This window comes from Bombina bombina, chromosome 2 (assembly GCF_027579735.1).
Source record: "Bombina bombina isolate aBomBom1 chromosome 2, aBomBom1.pri, whole genome shotgun sequence".
NCBI lineage: Eukaryota > Metazoa > Chordata > Amphibia > Anura > Bombinatoridae > Bombina > Bombina bombina.
In genome coordinates, this window is record NC_069500.1 from 979722133 (window position 1) to 979749384 (window position 27252).

The 27252-nt window shown below is 37.3% G+C and overlaps 1 protein-coding gene across 1 annotated transcript in view; it reads right to left on the minus strand.

Moving 5' to 3' along the window:
- Nucleotides 1–27252, minus strand: part of TACR3 (tachykinin receptor 3) — a 462287-nt gene that overhangs the window by 70313 nt on the left and 364722 nt on the right. Inside the window, exon 4 of the mRNA XM_053700797.1 lies at nucleotides 11825–12021. Within this exon, the coding sequence (XP_053556772.1) occupies nucleotides 11825–12021 (197 nt within the window). The remainder of the gene's footprint in view (nucleotides 1–11824; nucleotides 12022–27252) is intronic.

Genomic DNA, 27252 nt, shown 5'->3' on the forward strand with positions numbered 1-27252 from the left:
GATATCTTGTATATTACCCCTGATTTCTGTCTATTATTAATTTAAATCTTTCTAGTATATAAATTTATTTTGTTGTTTAATTATTAATTTTAGAAAATAAATTTCTTTCTATATAATCTAATTGCACTAAGAACATATACACAATTGCACAACCACAAATTTATGTAATTTTTTACAAACATTTTTGAACATATAAAAGCTCCCGTTCACCTGTCCTAACTGCCAGGGCACAGTGTCACCCCAGTGCAACTCATATATGGTGTAACAGTAGTGTAGATTTAAAAAAAACAACACTTTTTTGACTTTGTTAAATAATAGCAGTCAGTTTCCTTCACACGTGTGCGCTTCAGGGCCTGCCTGCCAGGGCACAGTGTCACCCCAGTGCAACTCATATCTGGTGTAACAGTAGTGTAGATTTAAAAAAAAAAAACACTTTTTTGACTGTGTTAAATAATAGCAGTCAGTTTCCTTCTCACATGTGCGTTTCAGGGCCTGCCTGCCAGGGCACAGTGTCACCCCAGTGCAACTCCTATCTGGTGTAACAGTAGTGTAGATTTAAAAAAAACAACACTTTTTTGACTGTGTTAAATAATAGCAGTCAGTTTCCTTCACACGTGTGCGTTTCAGGGCCTGCCTGCCAGGGCACAGTGTCACCCCAGTGCAACTCATATCTGGTGTAACAGTAGTGTAGATTTAAAAAAAACAACACTTTTTTGACTGTGTGAAATAATAGCAGTCAGTTTCCTTCACACGTGTTCGTTTCAGGGCCTTTCTGCCAGGGCACAGTGTCACCCCAGTGCAACTCATATCTGGTGTAACAGTAGTGTAGATTTAAAAAAACAACACTTTTTTGACTTTGTTAAATAATAGCAGTCAGTTTCCTTCACACGTGTGCGCTTCAGGGCCTGCCTGCCAGGGCACAGTGTCACCCCAGTGCAACTCATATCTGGTGTAACAGTAGTGTAGATTTAAAAAAAAACAACACTTTTTTGACTGTGTTAAATAATAGCAGTCAGTTTCCTTCTCACATGTGCGTTTCAGGGCCTGCCTGCCAGGGCACAGTGTCACCCCAGTGCAACTCCTATCTGGTGTAACAGTAGTGTAGATTTAAAAAAAACAACACTTTTTTGACTGTGTTAAATAATAGCAGTCAGTTTCCTTCACACGTGTGCGTTTCAGGGCCTGCCTGCCAGGGCACAGTGTCACCCCAGTGCAACTCATATCTGGTGTAACAGTAGTGTAGATTTAAAAAAAAACAACACTTTTTTGACTGTGTTAAATAATAGCAGTCAGTTTCCTTCACACGTGTGCGTTTCAGGGCCTGCCTGCCAGGGCACAGTGTCACCCCAGTGCAACTCATATCTGGTGTAACAGTAGTGTAGATTTAAAAAAAACAACACTTTTTTGACTGTGTGAAATAATAGCAGTCAGTTTCCTTCACACGTGTTCGTTTCAGGGCCTTTCTGCCAGGGCACAGTGTCACCCCAGTGCAACTCATATCTGGTGTAACAGTAGTGTAGATTTAAAAAAACAACACTTTTTTGACTTTGTTAAATAATAGCAGTCAGTTTCCTTCACACGTGTGCGCTTCAGGGCCTGCCTGCCAGGGCACAGTGTCACCCCAGTGCAACTCATATCTGGTGTAACAGTAGTGTAGATTTAAAAAAAACAACACTTTTTTGACTGTGTTAAATAATAGCAGTCAGTTTCCTTCACACGTGTGCGTTTCAGGGCCTGCCTGCCAGGGCACAGTGTCACCCCAGTGCAACTCATATATGGTGTAACAGTAGTGTAGATTTAAAAAAACAACCCTTTTTTGACTTTGTTAAATAATAGCAGTCAGTTTCCTTCACACGTGTGCGCTTCAGGGCCTGCCTGCCAGGGCACAGTGTCACCCCAGTGCAACTCATATCTGGTGTAACAGTAGTGTAGATTTAAAAAAAAACAACACTTTTTTGACTGTGTTAAATAATAGCAGTCAGTTTCCTTCTCACATGTGCGTTTCAGGGCCTGCCTGCCAGGGCACAGTGTCACCCCAGTGCAACTCCTATCTGGTGTAACAGTAGTGTAGATTTAAAAAAAACAACACTTTTTTGACTGTGTTAAATAATAGCAGTCAGTTTCCTTCACACGTGTGCGTTTCAGGGCCTGCCTGCCAGGGCACAGTGTCACCCCAGTGCAACTCATATCTGGTGTAACAGTAGTGTAGATTTAAAAAAAACAACACTTTTTTGACTGTGTGAAATAATAGCAGTCAGTTTCCTTCACACGTGTTCGTTTCAGGGCCTTTCTGCCAGGGCACAGTGTCACCCCAGTGCAACTCATATCTGGTATAACAGTAGTGTAGATTTAAAAAAACAACACTTTTTTGACTTTGTTAAATAATAGCAGTCAGTTTCCTTCACACGTGTGCGCTTCAGGGCCTGCCTGCCAGGGCACAGTGTCACCCCAGTGCAACTCATATCTGGTGTAACAGTAGTGTAGATTTAAAAAAAAACAACACTTTTTTGACTGTGTTAAATAATAGCAGTCAGTTTCCTTCTCACATGTGCGTTTCAGGGCCTGCCTGCCAGGGCACAGTGTCACCCCAGTGCAACTCCTATCTGGTGTAACAGTAGTGTAGATTTAAAAAAAACAACACTTTTTTGACTGTGTTAAATAATAGCAGTCAGTTTCCTTCACACGTGTGCGTTTCAGGGCCTGCCTGCCAGGGCACAGTGTCACCCCAGTGCAACTCATATCTGGTGTAACAGTAGTGTAGATTTAAAAAAAACAACACTTTTTTGACTGTGTTAAATAATAGCAGTCAGTTTCCTTCACACGTGTGCGTTTCAGGGCCTGCCTGCCAGGGCACAGTGTCACCCCAGTGCAACTCATATCTGGTGTAACAGTAGTGTAGATTTAAAAAAAACAACACTTTTTTGACTGTGTGAAATAATAGCAGTCAGTTTCCTTCACACGTGTTCGTTTCAGGGCCTTTCTGCCAGGGCACAGTGTCACCCCAGTGCAACTCATATCTGGTGTAACAGTAGTGTAGATTTAAAAAAACAACACTTTTTTGACTTTGTTAAATAATAGCAGTCAGTTTCCTTCACACGTGTGCGCTTCAGGGCCTGCCTGCCAGGGCACAGTGTCACCCCAGTGCAACTCATATCTGGTGTAACAGTAGTGTAGATTTAAAAAAAAACAACACTTTTTTGACTGTGTTAAATAATAGCAGTCAGTTTCCTTCTCACATGTGCGTTTCAGGGCCTGCCTGCCAGGGCACAGTGTCACCCCAGTGCAACTCCTATCTGGTGTAACAGTAGTGTAGATTTAAAAAAAACAACACTTTTTTGACTGTGTTAAATAATAGCAGTCAGTTTCCTTCACACGTGTGCGTTTCAGGGCCTGCCTGCCAGGGCACAGTGTCACCCCAGTGCAACTCATATCTGGTGTAACAGTAGTGTAGATTTAAAAAAAACAACACTTTTTTGACTGTGTGAAATAATAGCAGTCAGTTTCCTTCACACGTGTTCGTTTCAGGGCCTTTCTGCCAGGGCACAGTGTCACCCCAGTGCAACTCATATCTGGTGTAACAGTAGTGTAGATTTAAAAAAACAACACTTTTTTGACTTTGTTAAATAATAGCAGTCAGTTTCCTTCACACGTGTGCGCTTCAGGGCCTGCCTGCCAGGGCACAGTGTCACCCCAGTGCAACTCATATCTGGTGTAACAGTAGTGTAGATTTAAAAAAAAACAACACTTTTTTGACTGTGTTAAATAATAGCAGTCAGTTTCCTTCTCACATGTGCGATTCAGGGCCTGCCTGCCAGGGCACAGTGTCACCCCAGTGCAACTCCTATCTGGTGTAACAGTAGTGTAGATTTAAAAAAAACAACACTTTTTTGACTGTGTTAAATAATAGCAGTCAGTTTCCTTCACACGTGTGCGTTTCAGGGCCTGCCTGCCAGGGCACAGTGTCACCCCAGTGCAACTCATATCTGGTGTAACAGTAGTGTAGATTTAAAAAAAACAACACTTTTTTGACTGTGTTAAATAATAGCAGTCAGTTTCCTTCACACGTGTGCGTTTCAGGGCCTGCCTGCCAGGGCACAGTGTCACCCCAGTGCAACTCATATCTGGTGTAACAGTAGTGTAGATTTAAAAAAAACAACACTTTTTTGACTGTGTGAAATAATAGCAGTCAGTTTCCTTCACACGTGTTCGTTTCAGGGCCTTTCTGCCAGGGCACAGTGTCACCCCAGTGCAACTCATATCTGGTGTAACAGTAGTGTAGATTTAAAAAAACAACACTTTTTTGACTTTGTTAAATAATAGCAGTCAGTTTCCTTCACACGTGTGCGCTTCAGGGCCTGCCTGCCAGGGCACAGTGTCACCCCAGTGCAACTCATATCTGGTGTAACAGTAGTGTAGATTTAAAAAAAAACAACACTTTTTTGACTGTGTTAAATAATAGCAGTCAGTTTCCTTCACACGTGTGCGCTTCAGGGCCTGCCTGCCAGGGCACAGTGTCACCCCAGTGCAACTCATATCTGGTGTAACAGTAGTGTAGATTTAAAAAAAAAAAACACTTTTTTGACTGTGTTAAATAATAGCAGTCAGTTTCCTTCTCACATGTGCGTTTCAGGGCCTGCCTGCCAGGGCACAGTGTCACCCCAGTGCAACTCCTATCTGGTGTAACAGTAGTGTAGATTTAAAAAAAACAACACTTTTTTGACTGTGTTAAATAATAGCAGTCAGTTTCCTTCACACGTGTGCGTTTCAGGGCCTGCCTGCCAGGGCACAGTGTCACCCCAGTGCAACTCATATCTGGTGTAACAGTAGTGTAGATTTAAAAAAAACAACACTTTTTTGACTGTGTGAAATAATAGCAGTCAGTTTCCTTCACACGTGTTCGTTTCAGGGCCTTTCTGCCAGGGCACAGTGTCACCCCAGTGCAACTCATATCTGGTGTAACAGTAGTGTAGATTTAAAAAAACAACACTTTTTTGACTTTGTTAAATAATAGCAGTCAGTTTCCTTCACACGTGTGCGCTTCAGGGCCTGCCTGCCAGGGCACAGTGTCACCCCAGTGCAACTCATATCTGGTGTAACAGTAGTGTAGATTTAAAAAAAAACAACACTTTTTTGACTGTGTTAAATAATAGCAGTCAGTTTCCTTCTCACTTGTGCGTTTCAGGGCCTGCCTGCCAGGGCACAGTGTCACCCCAGTGCAACTCCTATCTGGTGTAACAGTAGTGTAGATTTAAAAAAAACAACACTTTTTTGACTGTGTTAAATAATAGCAGTCAGTTTCCTTCACACGTGTGCGTTTCAGGGCCTGCCTGCCAGGGCACAGTGTCACCCCAGTGCAACTCATATCTGGTGTAACAGTAGTGTAGATTTAAAAAAAACAACACTTTTTTGACTGTGTGAAATAATAGCAGTCAGTTTCCTTCACACGTGTTCGTTTCAGGGCCTTTCTGCCAGGGCACAGTGTCACCCCAGTGCAACTCATATCTGGTGTAACAGTAGTGTAGATTTAAAAAAACAACACTTTTTTGACTTTGTTAAATAATAGCAGTCAGTTTCCTTCACACGTGTGCGCTTCAGGGCCTGCCTGCCAGGGCACAGTGTCACCCCAGTGCAACTCATATCTGGTGTAACAGTAGTGTAGATTTAAAAAAAACAACACTTTTTTGACTGTGTTAAATAATAGCAGTCAGTTTCCTTCACACGTGTGCGTTTCAGGGCCTGCCTGCCAGGGCACAGTGTCACCCCAGTGCAACTCATATCTGGTGTAACAGTAGTGTAGATTTAAAAAAAACAACACTTTTTTGACTGTGTGAAATAATAGCAGTCAGTTTCCTTCACACGTGTTCGTTTCAGGGCCTGCCTGCCAGGGCACAGTGTCACCCCAGTGCAACTCATATCTGGTGTAACAGTAGTGTAGATTTAAAAAAAACAACACTTTTTTGACTGTGTGAAATAATAGCAGTCAGTTTCCTTCACACGTGTTCGTTTCAGGGCCTTTCTGCCAGGGCACAGTGTCACCCCAGTGCAACTCATATCTGGTGTAACAGTAGTGTAGATTTAAAAAAACAACACTTTTTTGACTTTGTTAAATAATAGCAGTCAGTTTCCTTCACACGTGTGCGCTTCAGGGCCTGCCTGCCAGGGCACAGTGTCACCCCAGTGCAACTCATATCTGGTGTAACAGTAGTGTAGATTTAAAAAAAACAACACTTTTTTGACTGTGTTAAATAATAGCAGTCAGTTTCCTTCACACGTGTGCGTTTCAGGGCCTGCCTGCCAGGGCACAGTGTCACCCCAGTGCAACTCATATCTGGTGTAACAGTAGTGTAGATTTAAAAAAAACAACACTTTTTTGACTGTGTGAAATAATAGCAGTCAGTTTCCTTCACACGTGTTTGTTTCAGGGCCTTTCTGCCAGGGCACAGTGTCACCCCAGTGCAACTCATATCTGGTGTAACAGTAGTGTAGATTTAAAAAAACAACACTTTTTTGACTTTGTTAAATAATAGCAGTCAGTTTCCTTCACACGTGTGCGCTTCAGGGCCTGCCTGCCAGGGCACAGTGTCACCCCAGTGCAACTCATATCTGGTGTAACAGTAGTGTAGATTTAAAAAAAAACAACACTTTTTTGACTGTGTTAAATAATAGCAGTCAGTTTCCTTCTCACATGTGCGTTTCAGGGCCTGCCTGCCAGGGCACAGTGTCACCCCAGTGCAACTCCTATCTGGTGTAACAGTAGTGTAGATTTAAAAAAAACAACACTTTTTTGACTGTGTTAAATAATAGCAGTCAGTTTCCTTCACACGTGTGCGTTTCAGGGCCTGCCTGCCAGGGCACAGTGTCACCCCAGTGCAACTCATATCTGGTGTAACAGTAGTGTAGATTTAAAAAAAACAACACTTTTTTGACTGTGTTAAATAATAGCAGTCAGTTTCCTTCACACGTGTGCGTTTCAGGGCCTGCCTGCCAGGGCACAGTGTCACCCCAGTGCAACTCATATCTGGTGTAACAGTAGTGTAGATTTAAAAAAAACAACACTTTTTTGACTGTGTGAAATAATAGCAGTCAGTTTCCTTCACACGTGTTCGTTTCAGGGCCTTTCTGCCAGGGCACAGTGTCACCCCAGTGCAACTCATATCTGGTGTAACAGTAGTGTAGATTTAAAAAAACAACACTTTTTTGACTTTGTTAAATAATAGCAGTCAGTTTCCTTCACACGTGTGCGCTTCAGGGCCTGCCTGCCAGGGCACAGTGTCACCCCAGTGCAACTCATATCTGGTGTAACAGTAGTGTAGATTTAAAAAAAACAACACTTTTTTGACTGTGTTAAATAATAGCAGTCAGTTTCCTTCACACGTGTGCGTTTCAGGGCCTGCCTGCCAGGGCACAGTGTCACCCCAGTGCAACTCATATATGGTGTAACAGTAGTGTAGATTTAAAAAAACAACCCTTTTTTGACTTTGTTAAATAATAGCAGTCAGTTTCCTTCACACGTGTGCGCTTCAGGGCCTGCCTGCCAGGGCACAGTGTCACCCCAGTGCAACTCATATCTGGTGTAACAGTAGTGTAGATTTAAAAAAAAACAACACTTTTTTGACTGTGTTAAATAATAGCAGTCAGTTTCCTTCACACATGTGCGTTTCAGGGCCTGCCTGCCAGGGCACAGTGTCACCCCAGTGCAACTCCTATCTGGTGTAACAGTAGTGTAGATTTAAAAAAAACAACACTTTTTTGACTGTGTTAAATAATAGCAGTCAGTTTCCTTCACACGTGTGCGCTTCAGGGCCTGCCTGCCAGGGCACAGTGTCACCCCAGTGCAACTCATATCTGGTGTAACAGTAGTGTAGATTTAAAAAAAACAACACTTTTTTGACTGTGTGAAATAATAGCAGTCAGTTTCCTTCACACGTGTTCGTTTCAGGGCCTTTCTGCCAGGGCACAGTGTCACCCCAGTGCAACTCATATCTGGTGTAACAGTAGTGTAGATTTAAAAAAACAACACTTTTTTGACTTTGTTAAATAATAGCAGTCAGTTTCCTTCACACGTGTGCGCTTCAGGGCCTGCCTGCCAGGGCACAGTGTCACCCCAGTGCAACTCATATCTGGTGTAACAGTAGTGTAGATTTAAAAAAAAACAACACTTTTTTGACTGTGTTAAATAATAGCAGTCAGTTTCCTTCTCACATGTGCGTTTCAGGGCCTGCCTGCCAGGGCACAGTGTCACCCCAGTGCAACTCCTATCTGGTGTAACAGTAGTGTAGATTTAAAAAAAACAACACTTTTTTGACTGTGTTAAATAATAGCAGTCAGTTTCCTTCACACGTGTGCGTTTCAGGGCCTGCCTGCCAGGGCACAGTGTCACCCCAGTGCAACTCATATCTGGTGTAACAGTAGTGTAGATTTAAAAAAAACAACACTTTTTTGACTGTGTTAAATAATAGCAGTCAGTTTCCTTCACACGTGTGCGTTTCAGGGCCTGCCTGCCAGGGCACAGTGTCACCCCAGTGCAACTCATATCTGGTGTAACAGTAGTGTAGATTTAAAAAAAACAACACTTTTTTGACTGTGTGAAATAATAGCAGTCAGTTTCCTTCACACGTGTTCGTTTCAGGGCCTTTCTGCCAGGGCACAGTGTCACCCCAGTGCAACTCATATCTGGTGTAACAGTAGTGTAGATTTAAAAAAACAACACTTTTTTGACTTTGTTAAATAATAGCAGTCAGTTTCCTTCACACGTGTGCGCTTCAGGGCCTGCCTGCCAGGGCACAGTGTCACCCCAGTGCAACTCATATCTGGTGTAACAGTAGTGTAGATTTAAAAAAAAACAACACTTTTTTGACTGTGTTAAATAATAGCAGTCAGTTTCCTTCTCACATGTGCGTTTCAGGGCCTGCCTGCCAGGGCACAGTGTCACCCCAGTGCAACTCCTATCTGGTGTAACAGTAGTGTAGATTTAAAAAAAAAAACACTTTTTTGACTGTGTTAAATAATAGCAGTCAGTTTCCTTCACACGTGTGCGTTTCAGGGCCTGCCTGCCAGGGCACAGTGTCACCCCAGTGCAACTCATATCTGGTGTAACAGTAGTGTAGATTTAAAAAAAACAACACTTTTTTGACTGTGTGAAATAATAGCAGTCAGATTCCTTCACACGTGTTCGTTTCAGGGCCTTTCTGCCAGGGCACAGTGTCACCCCAGTGCAACTCATATCTGGTGTAACAGTAGTGTAGATTTAAAAAAACAACACTTTTTTGACTTTGTTAAATAATAGCAGTCAGTTTCCTTCACACGTGTGCGCTTCAGGGCCTGCCTGCCAGGGCACAGTGTCACCCCAGTGCAACTCATATCTGGTGTAACAGTAGTGTAGATTTAAAAAAAAACAACACTTTTTTGACTGTGTTAAATAATAGCAGTCAGTTTCCTTCTCACATGTGCGTTTCAGGGCCTGCCTGCCAGGGCACAGTGTCACCCCAGTGCAACTCCTATCTGGTGTAACAGTAGTGTAGATTTAAAAAAAACAACACTTTTTTGACTGTGTTAAATAATAGCAGTCAGTTTCCTTCACACGTGTGCGTTTCAGGGCCTGCCTGCCAGGGCACAGTGTCACCCCAGTGCAACTCATATCTGGTGTAACAGTAGTGTAGATTTAAAAAAAACAACACTTTTTTGACTGTGTTAAATAATAGCAGTCAGTTTCCTTCACACGTGTGCGTTTCAGGGCCTGCCTGCCAGGGCACAGTGTCACCCCAGTGCAACTCATATCTGGTGTAACAGTAGTGTAGATTTAAAAAAAACAACACTTTTTTGACTGTGTGAAATAATAGCAGTCAGTTTCCTTCACACGTGTTCGTTTCAGGGCCTTTCTGCCAGGGCACAGTGTCACCCCAGTGCAACTCATATCTGGTGTAACAGTAGTGTAGATTTAAAAAAACAACACTTTTTTGACTTTGTTAAATAATAGCAGTCAGTTTCCTTCACACGTGTGCGCTTCAGGGCCTGCCTGCCAGGGCACAGTGTCACCCCAGTGCAACTCATATCTGGTGTAACAGTAGTGTAGATTTAAAAAAAAACAACACTTTTTTGACTGTGTTAAATAATAGCAGTAAGTTTCCTTCACACGTGTGCGTTTCAGGGCCTGCCTGCCAGGGCACAGTGTCACCCCAGTGCAACTCCTATCTGGTGTAACAGTAGTGTAGATTTAAAAAAAACAACACTTTCTTGACTGTGTTAAATAATAGCAGTCAGTTTCCTTCACACGTGTGCGTTTCAGGGCCTGCCTGCCAGGGCACAGTGTCACCCCAGTGCAACTCATATCTGGTGTAACAGTTGTGTAGATTTAAAAAAAACAACACTTTTTTGAATGTGTTAAATAATAGCAGTCAGTTTCCTTCACACGTGTGCGTTTCAGGGCCTGCCAGGGCACAGTGTCACCCCAGTGCAACTCATATGTGGTGTAACAGTAGTGTAGATTTAAAAAAACAACAACAATTTTTTGACTGTGTTAAATAATAGCAGTCAGTTTCCTTCACACATGTGCATTTCAGGGCCTGCCTGCCAGGGCACAGTGTCACCCCAGTGCAACTTATATCTGGTGTAACAGTAGTGTAGATTTAAAAAAAACAATACTTTTTTGACTGTGAAATAATAGCAGTCAGTTTCCTTCACACGTGTGCGTTTCAGGGCCTGCCTGCCAGGGCACAGTGTCACCCCAGTGCAACTTATATCTGGTGTAACAGTAGTGTAGATTTAAAAAAAACAACACTTTTTGGACTGTGTTAAATAATAGCAGTCAGTTTCCTTCACACGTGTGCGTTTCAGGGCCTGCCTGCCAGGGCACAGTGTCACCCCAGTGCAACTCATATCTGGTGTAACAGTAGTGTAGATTTAAAAAAAACAACACTTTTTTGACTGTGTTAAATAATAGCAGTCAGTTTCCTTCACACATGTGCGTTTCAGGGCCGGCCTGCCAGTATTGTGTGTATTTTTTAATTGTTTTGTATTTCTTTCGCCAAATAGTTAACCACAGCTCTGAAATTGCGGTAATGATTCTAGCGTAAAACATGATTGCACTCACCTGATTGCGTTTACTTTCAAATTGTAATACCAGCAGTAAGTCCAATGACCGCAAACCCTCACGATATACCCCTTATTGCTATGGCCCAAACTATTGCATTCCACTTGTAATGTCATTCCTTTTATACATTGTTACATAAAATTGCAAACCATGAAGTTGTAAGTTATTAAAAAAATCAAATTAGATGGCGCTCAATTAGATTGAAGTTTTCACAAAGAAACACAAAAAGTTTAAATTTTTGCCAGTAGAAAAAAAAACAAACATGTTTCAGTCTTGCTTTTAAAATGCTGGTAAAAATTGAAATTGATTCTTAAAGTATCTGGCTGGTCCGGCTATTCGATTCTAGTTGAAGCTATAGATTTGATAGCATTTACCTCCCCTATCTCCTATTTTCTTTGTATATCATTTTATAATACTGAATTCAAATGTATATACAATTTCTAAAATAAAAAAAAATCAATACTTTAAAGACAACAGTAAAGCAGTAAATCCTTAAGAAATACAATTACTAAAAAAATATGGTATTTTTAGAAAAGCTTTTAGAAATGCATCTCCCATGTGGCAGATTGTTTCAGATCATTGCCTTCAAACACATGACATTATAATTTTAAGAATTACTTTTTGTTACCTTATTAAATATGTCAAACAGTTGGATGATTTTATAAAGGGTAATTGTCATATTGGAAACTTTAATTGATAGCTGTGGGTATCCCGCTTTAAAACATTTGTTCTTACCTTTTATTTAAACAACAATAAATGATTGGATTGTACATGGTTGAACTCATTGCCAGCCAAAAGATAGCCAAGTAGATTTGCTGAATGTATTTCCATCGCTCCACTTTTATGTCAAGGGCTGTAAGTATGAAAAAGATATGATAGGGAAGCCAGCAAATTGCAAATGTAACTACAACCACGATCATCATTTTCACCACCTGAAACATGAAACAAATACAATTTCAATTTGTTTATAAAGGAAGAGAAATACACTCAAAGCAATATTTGATCACTCTAAAAGAACAGGCAAAAATGTGTTACTTAAAGTGAAGGTAAACTTTGATGAATGAAAGCCCAGTTTTTAAAAATACTATTAAAAACAGGGGCACTTTAATTCATCAAAGTTTAGAAAGCAGCCTTTCTTTTCACAGCCAGAGCAGCTTCCCCCCACACAGAGATTCTCTCTTCACGAGTCAGTAATGACTAATCCAGCTTCCACCAATCACAACATGGCCTCAGGCAATGACTCCCCTGGGGGGAAAGCAGTGATTGGAGGAAGCTGGCTGTGAAAAGAAGAAAGGTACGTTTTTAAACAAAACGGCTGCTTTCTAAACTTTGATGAATGAAAGTGCCCCTGTTTTTAATAGTATTTTTAAAAACCGGGCTTTCATTCGTCATAGTTTACCTTCACTTTAAAGTAAAAAGGCATCCACATTTAAAACAACAAAGAAGTTAAAAATTAGAATGCTCTAGAGCTTGTGCTGAAAAACACATTGCAACCAGCCATAGGCTGCTATACTTGTATCTACAGAGGAAGCTACATTGGTTAACCTTACTTTATTTAACACCTTAATTGATGAGTCATTTCTCACCCTTGTACTAAACCTCTGTTAGTCTTTAGTCTCTAGTGTGACCCCCCCCCCCATTTATTAGCCCACACATAAGAAAAAACATTTAAAAAGCAACAACTAAGAACTCCCGTTAAAAATGTCTGCCTCTATTTTTAACTCCAGACTGTGAATCTGAGCAGCTATGACCCTACCATCTAGATAGTAACCTAGCATACAGCTTTATTCAAAGCCTTTGTTTCTTGTTATCCATCTAAGTGTAATGGCCCCAAGCCTTCAATATGTTATATTGCCATAGCAATAGTAAATTAACTTCTTCTCTGATTACCATAACAACCCACTGGTTGCCTCTGCAAGTTTATATAACTATTTCATTTGGATTTCCTACTTATAGGTTTTATCATATTATATATAAAACTTATTAGAGACATTCATTGCAAGCAGTGTAATAGTGTTTGTAGACGTTAACATAAAATGTGGCAATGGGCAAAAACAAACGTTGGTGAAACAAATTATCTCCTGATAGAATACTAGCATGTCACCTAAAAGTACATATATGTAATATTTACCAGTGATTGAATATTAAAAAAGTAACCTTCCTTAAAAAATAGGGCCAGATTATGAGTGGAGCACTACTTAGAGCTTCCAACTGAGTGTAAACTTTTTGCGCGTGATGGGTTGCACTCGTATTACAAGTTGAATGTAAAAAGTAACCAATCCGTGCAAAAAGCCGAAGTTGGAATATCGTGACCGGTTTAACATATTTCCCCATAGACTTTAATGGAGTGTGAAAAGTGGAACACAACCTAACACCCTACTTGCGCACAAACCCGATTGCATTTTCTCAAGTGCGCTAACCCCACATGAAAATATGAAGATTTCACATTCCAATATTCTTCACATAGAAGAATATGTTTTTTTTCTTAAATACACATGTGTGTATATATATATATATATGAAACAAAAAAACGTGTATGTCAAAGGGTTAAAAAACCTCTCTTTCAAAACACAGAACTGCGCTCTAAATAAACCCCTTTTTTAAAATACAATATAAATATCTGGATGATGCTAAAATCAAAACATTCAAATGATTAAATAATTAAATAATGTTGGTTCATTGAAGCATATAATAAAAAAAAAATATGTAATGATAAGATTCTAAATCACAATAAAAAGGATAAATTGGTTGGATCCCACGTAATAGTGCAGATCAATTGTAGGTGTCGGCTGCTGTGTCTTATTAGTCCTCCGGATCTCACGGAGTAAGGTAGAAATCTAAAAAAATAATGAAAAAGAAAGCGCACAAAGGCACCTACATAGTGCAAATCAATTTAATTTAAACAATAATACAAGTGTGCATTAAAACAGCTCCCCCGTAGGGTATCTACTCACAGGAGTCAACCTCAAACTTGTGAGGTATGTTTTAGCATGTAGTTTGAAAATTTCGCTCAGAACCGCTTGCTATGAAAGTGCTTAGTCAAAAAAGAGTCAGGACAAGTCCAACCTGATTGCCGGGTGTCACTGTCTGCAACTCGAGCTCTGGACAAGTAATTCTCCCGGCCTCTTGTTCCACTCACTTCCCTTTTGGTAGGAGTTCTTTTTGGAGCACAATCTTTCTTTGGCAAAATGGTCCGTGCAGATACAAACACAGCTGATCGCTGTTCCACAAAGACAGACGCAAGGTGGGCGTGGCCTTACGCGTTTCACGGTTGTGTCACCGCTTCGTTCCTCTGACGAAGCGGTGACACAACCGTGAAACGCGTAAGGCCACGCCCACCTTGCGTCTGTCTTTGTGGAACAGCGATCAGCTGTGTTTGTATCTGCACGGACCATTTTGCCAAAGAAAGATTGTGCTCCAAAAAGAACTCCTACCAAAAGGGAAGTGAGTGGAACAAGAGGCCGGGAGAATTACTTGTCCAGAGCTCGAGTTGCAGACAGTGACACCCGGCAATCAGGTTGGACTTGTCCTGACTCTTTTTTGACTAAGCACTTTCATAGCAAGCGGTTCTGAGCGAAATTTTCAAACTACATGCTAAAACATACCTCACAAGTTTGAGGTTGACTCCTGTGAGTAGATACCCTACGGGGGAGCTGTTTTAATGCACACTTGTATTATTGTTTAAATTAAATTGATTTGCACTATGTAGGTGCCTTTGTGCGCTTTCTTTTTCATTATTTTTTTAGATATATATATATATATATATATATACACGTTCTTTTTTTCTTAAATACACATATGTGTGTGCATATATATATATGTACTGTATATATATATATATATATATATATATATATATAAATATTCATATATATACACGCATGATTATATAAAGGAATAGAAATATACAAATAAATATAGTAATATGTATTTAAAAATACACAGAACTAATTTTCCTATGTGCAGAACATCAGAATGTGAAATAGTTACAGGAAATACACAGTATAACATACAGGGAGTGCAGAATTATTAGGCAAGTTGTATTTTTGAGGATTAATTTTATTATTGAACAACAACCATGTTCTCAATGAACCCAAAAAACTCATTAATATCAAAGCTGAATATTTTTGGAAGTAGTTTTTAGTTTGTTTTTAGTTTTAGCTATTTTAGGGGGATATCTGTGTGTGCAGGTGACTATTACTGTGCATAATTATTAGGCAACTTAACAAAAAACAAATATATACCCATTTCAATTATTTATTTTTACCAGTGAAACCAATATAACATCTCAACATTCACAAATATACATTTCTGACATTCAAAAACAAAACAAAAACAAATCAGTGACCAATATAGCCAACTTTCTTTGCAAGGACACTCAAAAGCCTGCCATCCATGGATTCTGTCAGTGTTTTGATCTGTTCACCATCAACATTGCGTGCAGCAGCAACCACAGCCTCCCAGACACTGTTCAGAGAGGTGTAATGTTTTCCCTCCTTGTAAATCTCACATTTGATGATGGACCACAGGTTCTCAATGGGGTTCAGATCAGGTGAACAAGGAGGCCATGTCATTAGATTTTCTTCTTTTATACCCTTTCTTGCCAGCCACGCTGTGGAGTACTTGGACGCGTGTGATGGAGCATTGTCCTGCATGAAAATCATGTTTTTCTTGAAGGATGCAGACTTCTTCCTGTACCACTGCTTGAAGAAGGTGTCTTCCAAAAAAAATGGCAGTAGGACTGGGAGTTGAGCTTGACTCCATCCTCAACCCGAAAAGGCCCCACAAGCTCATCTTTGATGATACCAGCCCAAACCAGTACTCCACCTCCACCTTGCTGGCGTCTGAGTCGGACTGGAGCTCTCTGCCCTTTACCAATCCAGCCACGGGCCCATCCATCTGGCCCATCAAGACTCACTCTCATTTCATCAGTCCATAAAACCTTACAAAAATCAGTCTTGAGATATTTCTTGGCCCAGTCTTGACGTTTCAGCTTGTGTGTCTTGTTCAGTGGTGGTCGTCTTTCAGCCTTTCTTACCTTGGCCATGTCTCTGAGTATTGCACAACTTGTGCTTTTGGGCACTCCAGTGATGTTGCAGCTCTGAAATATGGCCAAACTGGTGGCAAGTGGCATCTTGGCAGCTGCACGCTTGACTTTTCTCAGTTCATGGGCAGTTATTTTGCGCCTTGGTTTTTCCACACGCTTCTTGCGACCCTGTTGACTATTTTGAATGAAACGCTTGATTGTTCGATGATCACGCTTCAGAAGCTTTGCAATTTTAAGAGTGCTGCATCCCTCTGCAAGATATCTCACTATTTTTGACTTTTCTGAGCCTGTCAAGTCCTTCTTTTGACCCATTTTGCCAAAGGAAAGGAAGTTGCCTAATAATTATGCACACCTGATATAGGGTGTTGATGTCATTAGACCACACCCCTTCTCATTACAGAGATGCACATCACCTAATATGCTTAATTGATAGTAGGCTTTCGAGCCTATACAGCTTGGAGTAAGACAACATGCATAAAAAGGATGATGTGGTCAAAATACTCATTTGCCTAATAATTCTGCACTCCCTGTATGAATATTGCATAAATATGCTTTTATATGCTTTCATCTACTTGACAGCAAAGGTCTGCAATGCACTTATGTTTGTATATGTGTATATATGTCTGTAAATACATATATACACAAATGAATACATAAATACATATATTCATATACATATTTAGACATGTATATGTCTGTATCTCTATGTTCAAGCCCTTTGAAGCCCTTTTTTCTAACACCTGAGATCTAATTTCTTTAAACATGTATAACTTTTGTGTGCAATATTGTTTTTTATAACTTTTATTAGATGGTTTTATTATGAGTATACCTTTACTTTGTAATGCATTTTTGATGATGTGTTTTGTGACACTTTTTGTTTTGTGAAACAATTAAAGGGATACGAAAAACAATTTTTTTTTTCTCTTATGATTCATATAGAGCAGGCAATTTTAGGCAACTTTCTTTTTTCCGTTCTCTTGATATCTTTATTTGAAAAAGCAAGAATGTAAGCTTAGTAGCCAGCCAATTTTTGGTTCAGCACCTGGGTAGTGCTTGCTAATTGGTGGCTATATTTAGACACCAATCAGCAAGCACTACACAGGTGCTGAACCAAAAATGGGTCGGCTCTTAATCTTATATTCTTGCTTTTAAAATAAAGATACCAAGAGAACAAAGAAAAATTGATAATAGGAGTAAATTAGAAAGCTGATTAAAATTGCATGCTCTATCTGAATCATGAAAGTTTAATTTTTGACTAGACTATCCCTTTAACCAAAGCTCTGAGGTCGCGGTAATCATTCTAGTGTAAATCACGATTGCGCTTACACGTTCATATGTACATTCAAATTGTAATCAGAGCGCAATTTAACTTGCGTGAACACGAACGCGAAAAAACTATATCACAGCCAATAAATCTTGATTAAATAGTAATTATTTAGTCTAGAAATAGTTAAATATTTTTATCTTAATACATTTTCAAAATGGAAAAATGATATAGAAATTTATTAAATAGAAAATCTATGAGAAAATATAATAATCTTCAGTGTTCCAACTTCAATTTTTGGGGAGTGTTGCGCTCATGTTTTGATTTGTGTTTTTTGCTATTTCTAATATTGTACAGTTTTGCCGCCTAATCCAAAGCTAATCAAGATAAGCTTGTTTCTGTAGTTATTCCAAAGCAGAGCAAAGTGCTGAATCCTCTCAATAAAAACTAAAAATACACAATTAACTGAGCTCAATTGATTGCTTGTAATTATAGATATATATTTAGAGAATTAATATATATATATAGCAGATAGAAGACAGCACTCTCTGGTCTTAAATGCAAATAAATGTTTTTATTGCATTTAAGACCAGAGAGAGCTGTCTTCTATCTGCTATATTATTGCCCATATTCTAGCACCCTGGCATGTGCGATACTGTTCGTGAGAGTGCACTTGTCTCTGTATCATATATATATATTAATTCAGATCTTGTTTTCCACTCTGTTCCACTCTCTTATTAAAGGGACATGAAACCCAAAATGTTTCTTTCATGATTCAGATAGAGAATACAATTTTAAACCACATTCTGATTTACTTCTATTATCTAATTTGCTTCATTTCTTAGATATCCTTTATTGAAGAAATAGCAATGCACATGTGTAAGCCAATCACATGAGGCATCTATGTGCAGCCACCAATCAAAAGCAACTGAACCTATCTAGATATTCTTTTCAACCAAGGATATCAAGAGTATGAAGCACATTAGATAACATAAGTAAATTGGAAAGTTGTTTATAATTGTATTCTCTATCTGAATCATAAAATAAAAATTTTGGGTTTCATGTCCCTTTAATAATTATTTATTCTGTTTAAGTAATATACTTTGCAGATAAAAAAAAAGACCATTCTGATTATTTTCTCAGGACTGCTTTTATTCTGGAGCTGAAAATATTCCTTCAAAACTTTTTAAATGAACCAAAAAATAATATATATATATTCCTAACACTCTAATTAAGAAAAAAAGGAAAATATATTACTAGAGCTCAGAGTACCTTGGACTACAAGTTAAAAAAATGGAAACAGAATTTCTCAACTATTTTAAATTAGCTTGACCTATTGCTCATTTCAGCACACTGTGATATATACTTAGAATGCTTTGCTACTGAGATATGATCTGTAGTTTAAATTCTAACAAATGTTCAGTCATTCAGCTTTAGCTTTGTTCATATATAAAAGTCTTATTATGTTGTCTTGGAATCATTGAAAGTTTACAGGGTCAGAAACTGTCTTGTGGATTGGTACCCAATCTACACTATCCTTTCACATTCATTTCACTCTAGCAATAATGAGCAAATTAGAAATGGAATGTGGCAGGTCAATTAATCATTGAATCGTTGTGTTTACGTTTCCTTTGAGCCCTTCCTCACTTCATGCAGCTATGTATGGGGAATAATCTTTTAATGTTTACTAAAATGCTCATGTGACCTGATATATTTATCTCAAAGTTATGATTTTTTGGTAAATTAAATTTTGGTTTAAAGATTTTCTCCAATAATTTGTCTTAAATCATCAATCTATATTGATTAATAGACTGTTTATCAGCCATTATGTTTAGTATTTTAAATTTGAGCAATGTTGGTATTTTATAGGTAATAGTGTACCTGAGATTAGCACATTTTTGCGCTGCTATATTTTGCAGATAGTTATTTTGTGTAGTGCAGGTTGTTTTGAGTAGCAGCATTTATGACTGACCTAGAGGCCACAGCCGAAACCAGTATTGATGTTGATAATAATCATAAAGAATATAATATCAATCGTAATAGAAATGTAAATCTGTTAGAATTAAGTAATATGAACAATGAGGATCCTTCTAATTTACTGAAAGGATTCGAAAAACTAGCAACAGCTGACACAAAAGATTGGCAGGATTTAATTTTACTAGACAATTATATTAAACATGATATCATTCCTAGAGGATTGCGTATGCATAAATACCCGGCCTTTGAATTCTAGGATGTAGAATTCTCTACGGAATGGGAAAGTGCTTTACACACTTGCTCAGTCACACTTATAAACATTTTAATAAAATATAGGGAATATAAATTAGAAAAATCTAAAACAAATATTACTAATATCTTACAAAAAATGCAAGTTTTTAGAGGTGAAGAAAAGTGGGACAAACAATTTAAGAGAACATAAAGCTGAAAAATTAAGAAGAGACAAGGAAGATTATGCTACAGATAAAATACATACATATAATAAAAAGAATAGGAAGACTCATTTTAATCAAACTGTCAATCAGACTAGTAATCTTACTAAGAAAAATCAGCCTAATATTAGGGATTCTAATCCATCTATAAATGAGGAAAATGTTCCCAAACAAAGAAATATACACCACTACCACTAAGTAATAGATTTGCCCCCCTTAGTAGAAATGCAGATCATAATAATTATACATCTCCGAAATGGAACAAAGAGGGAGCTAAACCTAGCAATTATCAATCCCTAGAAAACTCTAGATCAACATATAGCTCTCAATATAGTGAGAATCCTAGAACTATATATAATTCTCAACATAGTGAGAACCATTTTTTGTACGAAAGGAACAACCAGCAGAGGCCGCCACCACACACAGAATATATACACAAAACCAACAGAACAGAGATGGTGGGGACAACAAAATCAGAACCAGAGAGTAGTAAAAAGAGGATGGGAACAAGAAGAGGGTGTAGAGGAGGTATCAAACTGAGGCAGAAACAAACAAAGAAGTTGGAATTAGATATAGCAAAGAAAGACATTTTTAATCTATCAGATAGAGTCCTAAAGGTTGAGGAAATTAGTCTACTGAGTAAGGGTTTGAAATTTGCCCCCAAGAAAGCTCCTAATAAATTCGATACATATATTGACTTACAAAAATTTATCAAAAAGTGAACCCTCAAAAGATATTATATTAAAGAATACAATAGTAATATACAGAGAAGTAGTGTAGCTAGCCTCAGCTTGAAGGATATAAAAACTATTAATTGTCTCAAATATTTAGAACAGGAAAATTATAGTGACAACCACACTACCTTGGATTGTAATTCTATAGATATCAACATAGAGGATATACTCAATTTAAGTATATATGAAAAAGAACAAGAAATAAGACATAGTGGTCTAAGTTTCGCTCCACCTTTTATCCACAACAAGCACAAGGCGATTATATAGATACATACAATAAATTAGCTACAGAACATCTGAAACTATATTTTGAGAAAAATCAAAAGAAATTTGTAAATAAATATAATGATAATCTGAGCTTTTTAGAAAGACAAGACCTTAAAAAATTAACAAATGATAATACAATAGTTATCCGCCAATCGGATAAAGGAGGTGGAACTGTTATACAGAACAAATGTGACTATTTAAATGAGGCCCAAGTGCTATTAGGGGACAGACAGGTATAAGCTATTTTAGAAAGAAATCCCACTGAACAATATAAAAATGAATTACATTCATTATTGACAAGAACAAAAGATAGTAGTATTACAGATAATGATGAATTTAAGTTCATATCTTCAGGCCCATTTATCAAAGGGCTTGCGGACCTGATCCGACACTGCGGATCAGGTCCGCAAGACCTCGCTAAACGCGGAGAGCAATACGCTCTCCGCATTTAACATTGCACCAGCAGCTCACAAGAGCTGCTGGTGCAACGCCGCCCCCTGCTGACTCGCGGCCAAGTCTGAAGACTCGCCAGAAACACGGCCCTTCAAGCTCCGTACGGAGCTTGATAAATGGGCCTGATAGAGTCAATCCAAAAATTCCAACTTTGTACCATATACCAAAAGTTCATAAAAATAGTACCAATCCCCCGGGACGACCAATTGTGTCAGTGATTGGTTCAATAAGTAGCAATCTATCCATTTATGTTGACTGGTATCTTCAACCTATGGCGAAAAAAGTTAAATCTTATCTCAAAGATACAACTCACACCATAAATATTTTTGAGGGATTAGAATGGCAGCAAGACTTTTTGTGGATATCATGTGATGTATCTTCATTGTACACCAAAATTCCTCACAATGTAGGTATAGAAGCTTTTAAAGCATTAAGTACAACTTGGTATATGCCAGATATACATGTAGATTTTTTTAAGTGAAAGTATCCTATATATATTAACTCACAACTATTTTTTATTCGAAGGAAAGTTTTATAAACAAATCCAAGGGAGAGCAATGGGGACCAATATGGCCCCATCTTACGCTAATATTTATATGGGAAATTTAGAAAATTCTATGATTTGGAGTGAACATCAATTTAAGACCTATATATATATATATATATATATATATATATATATATATATATATATATATATATATATATATATATATATAAGTATTATAGATTCATAGACGATATTATTATGATCTGGAAGGGATCTATAGAAGAAGCTGAAAAGTTTATAAAATATATTAATGATAACAGATATAACCTTGAATTTACTAGTAAAATTTCACCAAAAGAAATAGAGTTTTTGGATCTGGTGTTATACATAGATGATCTAATAAAATAGCTGTGAGGAATTTTAGAAAAACCACTGATAAAAATGGGTTTTTACATGCCACCAGTGGCCATCTACCTGTATGGAAGAAAAATATCCCTAGTGGCCAATTTAGACGCATACGGAGAAATTGCACAGATCTAACTAACTATATGCAGAAAGCTGATATAATGAGTAAAACGTTTATACAAAAAGGGTATGAAAGAACAATTATTGAGGAAGCTAAACAAAGAGGGCTTGAATATGATAGAAAAGCCTTGCTAATAAGTAAGGAAGATAACATATCACTTTTGGAAAAAAAGAAGAATAAAACTAAATTTATAACAACATATAGTGAAGGAGCACAGGGGGTTAAATCAATTCTATATAAGCACTGGAATATTTTATTAGCTGACCCAATACTAGCAGGCCAATTAGATGAACGACCTGATGTAGTATATAGAAAAAATAGATATATTAAGAGTCTAATAGCTCCATCAAAACTAAAATCTTCCGTAAAAAAAAGTGAAGGGACCTTGTCTAACTGGTTAGCATTAAAGCCAGGAACATATAGATGTGGCAAAAAAGATTGCTGTCTATGCCCCATTATAGATGGAGCATCTGAGTACACCTGGAACTGGGATAGAACAAATAAATATAATATTAAAGACAGAACTACATGCAACGCAACATATGTAGTATACCAGCTGGCATGTATTTGTGGGATGATATATATAGGGCACACTAAACATAAAATAAAAAGGAGAGCCTATGAACATTTAAACAATATTAAAAATGGTTTGGAGGGACATAGTGTATCCCACCATTGCAAAATAAAACATCAATGTAGCAGTGTAGGAATCATATTTAAAGTCCTGGAGCATATAAATAATGATAATGGTAATTGTAATCGCCTTTTAAAACTTAGGAAAGCAGAAATAAAATGGATTTATCAAAGAAAGTTTAAATCCAAGAGGATTAAATATAGAGATTGACCTCCAAGCATTTATGGTCTAGTAAATTATGTACACTATGAGATTGTGTGAATCTGATAGATAGGATATATGGTAAAAACAGTGTATCAAATAATTAATTTCAATATATCCAAAAGATGTGTTATTATGTATCAAGAGCATTCCATTTTAGTATGTACTGTGTTTTTAATTTGGATATGTTTCTAGTATTAAATTGTATTATAAAAACTATATATTAATTAAATGTTCTTAAACATAATGAATTAGGGTAGGATATTTCAAGCGAATAAATTTTAGTAAGAATTTTCTAAATTAATTTTAAGGTTTTTTATGGTTATGGTATTAATTTTTATATGGTATTGTAAACTGCTTGTTTTATACGATTGATAATTTTTGATATTTTTATTAATGCACAAAGTTTAATAAGCTGTTACAAATAGTAGCAAGTTTAATGTTTCATAATATGTATAATATGTATTTTTTAGACATTTCTACGTATAATATGACAGATTGGTTTTTACCGCAACTAGACTAATAGAGTAAAAGACTCAACACCGGAGAACATGAGTAATATGACATAATCCAATGAGAGTGGAGCCTGGTAAATTTAAACTACAAACCAACAGCTGTTCAGCACATAAAGTCTGTTGAGAAAGTTCACCCGGGAGTGAACGAAACGCGTTCAGAAGGAGAGTCCACTTGCCTTCATTTGTATCATCTTGGAGGATAAAGGACGTTGTACTTGTATATATCTTCGGTGAAATTATATCACCATTACCAGACAAGCTGAGCCACTGAATCTGAGTGACAGAACTTGAGAGCGGGTACACAGATCCAGATCTAAAGTTGGACATTTCGGTATTGCCTGATAGTGGAACAACAGCTTCATAATGTATTACGTGCATGTCATTTGCACATATCTTGTAAGTATGCATTTTTATGGCTTAACTTGTAATTCAATAAATGATAGATACAGTGAATCGCGGATGCGCTTGTTTTTTTCTTGTTGCAGTTTTGACATTGTAAGGATCTGGATACAATCAGGACCCTGAGGCAAGCAGCACCGGGAGGATTTTGTGTATCAACTATAAGAATATCTTGTGAAAGAGTTAAAGCTATATAACATCATTGTCATTTAACCTATTCTGGGACAGAACAGATCTATCTGGACAATCTGTGGTATTTATATCCTAAATGTAATACAGCATTTATTTATATATAAGTGACTAAAACTAGACAACAGTGTCTCTTTTGTGTATATATTGGGATATTTAAATATCCACTCACTAAGGAGCGTATTAAGTCCTTTTTTGTTTCCATAAGTTTCACTTAAGGTTTTGGTAAACTGTTTGTTATATTACCTATTGGTTATGCTGTCTAAGCAACTTGGAAATAATTGTACAATAGACTGTTTATCAGCCATAAGTTTTAGTATTTTAAATTTAAGCAATTTTGGTATTTTATAGGTAATAGTGTACCTGAGATGAGCACATTTTTTGCGCTGCTATATTCTGAAGATAGTTATTTAATGCACATGTATAAACCAATCACATGAGGCATCTATGTGCAGCCATCAATCAACAGCAACTGAACCTATCTAGATATGCTTTTCAACCAAGGATATCAAGAGTATGAAGCACATTAGATAACATAAGTAAATTGGAAAGTTGTTTATAATTGTATTCTCTATCTGAATCATAAAATAAAAATTTTGGGTTTCATGTACCTTTAATAATTATTTATTCTGTTTAAGTATATACCTCGCAGATAAAACAAAGACCATTCTGATTATTTTCTCAGGACTGCTTTTATTCTGGAGCTGAAAATATTCCTTCAAAACTTTTTAAATGAACCAAAAAATATATATATATATTTTAAATTAGCTTGACCTATTGCTCATTTCAGCACACTGTGATATATACTTAGAATGCTTTGCTACTGAGATATGATCTGTAGTTTAAATTCTAACAAATGTTCAGTCATTCAGCTTTAGCTTTGTTCATATATAAAAGTCTTATTATGTTGTCTTGGAATCATTGAAAGTCTACAGGGTCAGAAACTGTCTTGTGGATTGGTACCCAATCTACACTATCCTTTCACATTCATTTCACTCTAGCAATAATGAGCAAATTAGAAATGGAATGTGGCAGGTCAATTAATCATTGAATCGTTGTGTTTACGTTTCCTTTGAGCCCTTCCTCACTTCATGCAGCTATGTATGGGGAATAACCTTTTAATGTTCACTAAAAAGTGACCTGATATATTTATCTCACAGTTATGATTTTTTGGTAAATTAAATTTTGGTTTAAAGATTTTCTCCAATAATTTGTCTTAAATCATCAATCTATATAGATTAAGATTTACTAAAGAAAACGGAATGTGAGTTTGTGATCACCAAATTTAATTGATCTGAAACAGAATGTTAATAATATTTTTTTTTCTACTATTTTAATCCAACTATCTTAAATACTTGAATGTTTCTTGTAATCTATTTATACTTGAAAAATGTATTGCTTATATTGTACAAGTCAAGTTTAAAGGTACTATATAATCTTAACATACTTAATCGACAAATAAATAATTCATTTTTTTAAAACAATACAAAGTACTTTGTTTGAATTTAAACTGAGTAGTAGATTTTTTGCCTGAAAAATTTCAAAGTTAGTTACATTTTCCTTCTCCCTGCATCATGTGACAGTCATTAGCCAATCACAAAATTCTTATACTTATATACTGTGATAAATTATGAATTATATCACATGTTCAGTAGGAGATGGTGCCTCAGAAACATATAAAAAAATGGTGCACATTATGATAATGGAAGCGAAATGGAAAGTTGTTTAAAAATTACATGCTCCGTGAGATTTATTTTTCCATATCATCTGGCAAATGATTTCAAATTTAAAAAACACTTAAATGATAAATTTAAAGAATATATTCATTTCAACTCCGAAATATATTGACAGGCCTGAAATTTTCTGGGGGGCTGCAAAGTCAGTTCTTAGAGGGGAAATAACAGCATATGCTGCTATGATAACAAAGACATTAAAGACAAGGGAAAAAGAAGCAATTAATTTTGTGATTAACACATATAATCGTTACCTTTTACAGAAAACACCTCTCAATTGGGCGAAATATATTAAAGCCAAAAATGAAAGAGATGCCTTTATACTGCTCTTCGAAACACAAAGAGATCTTAGATTTCAGGCTAAGATGTACCGGTTTGGGAACAAATCTGGTAAACTCCTTGCTAAGTTAGTCAAGGGGGAAAAAAAATCTTCCTTGATTAATAAAATTCAAAATGAAGGGGGGATCCTTACAAAAATGGAAGAGATCTCAGAGGTAATTACAAAGTATTATAAGGATCTCTATGCAGCGAGAATTGCCGATGAATGTCAGTCCGCAGAATTCTGGAGCAAGATTAATTGCCCCATAATTACAGAGGAAGTAATGAATAGTCTCAATAGTCCGATAACTGAGGAAGAAGTTAGGAAAACTATTTCTGAGATATCCCTAAATAAGGCAGCAGGCCCTGATGGGCTTCTTAATGAGGTTTTTAAAATATTAGTCCAAGAAATTGTCCCACACTTGTGCAAATCATATAATGATTTTTATATAAATGGTAAAACCATACCATCTTCCTTCTCTGCTTCCTATACAACCCTAGTGCTTAAGGAGGGAAAAGACCCCACTCTTAAGAAATCTTACCGCCCCATAGCTCTCTTGAATTCAGACTACAAGATTTTGACCTCAATTTTAGCAGGCAGACTCCAAAGAGGGCTTTCGCGGATTATTCATACAGACCAAGCATTGTTTCTTTATCAACAAAACTCTGCCTCTAAAATTAGAGAGGTCCTGACGATAATGGATTTTTTTCGGAATCAGGAGGCGGGAAGCGAGGGGAGGATAGAGGACACCTCTGACCTTGCAATAGTTACAATTGATGCTGAAAAAGCTTTTGATTCTGTCTATTTTAGCCACATGTTTACTTCTTTAGATAAATTTGGGTTCAGAGATAGTTTTCTTAATTTTATAAAAAACTTATATAAGAGACCACGAACGAGATTGATAGTCAATAATTCTCTGTCTCCAGAAATTGCAATTGAGAGGGGAACACATCAGGGATGCCC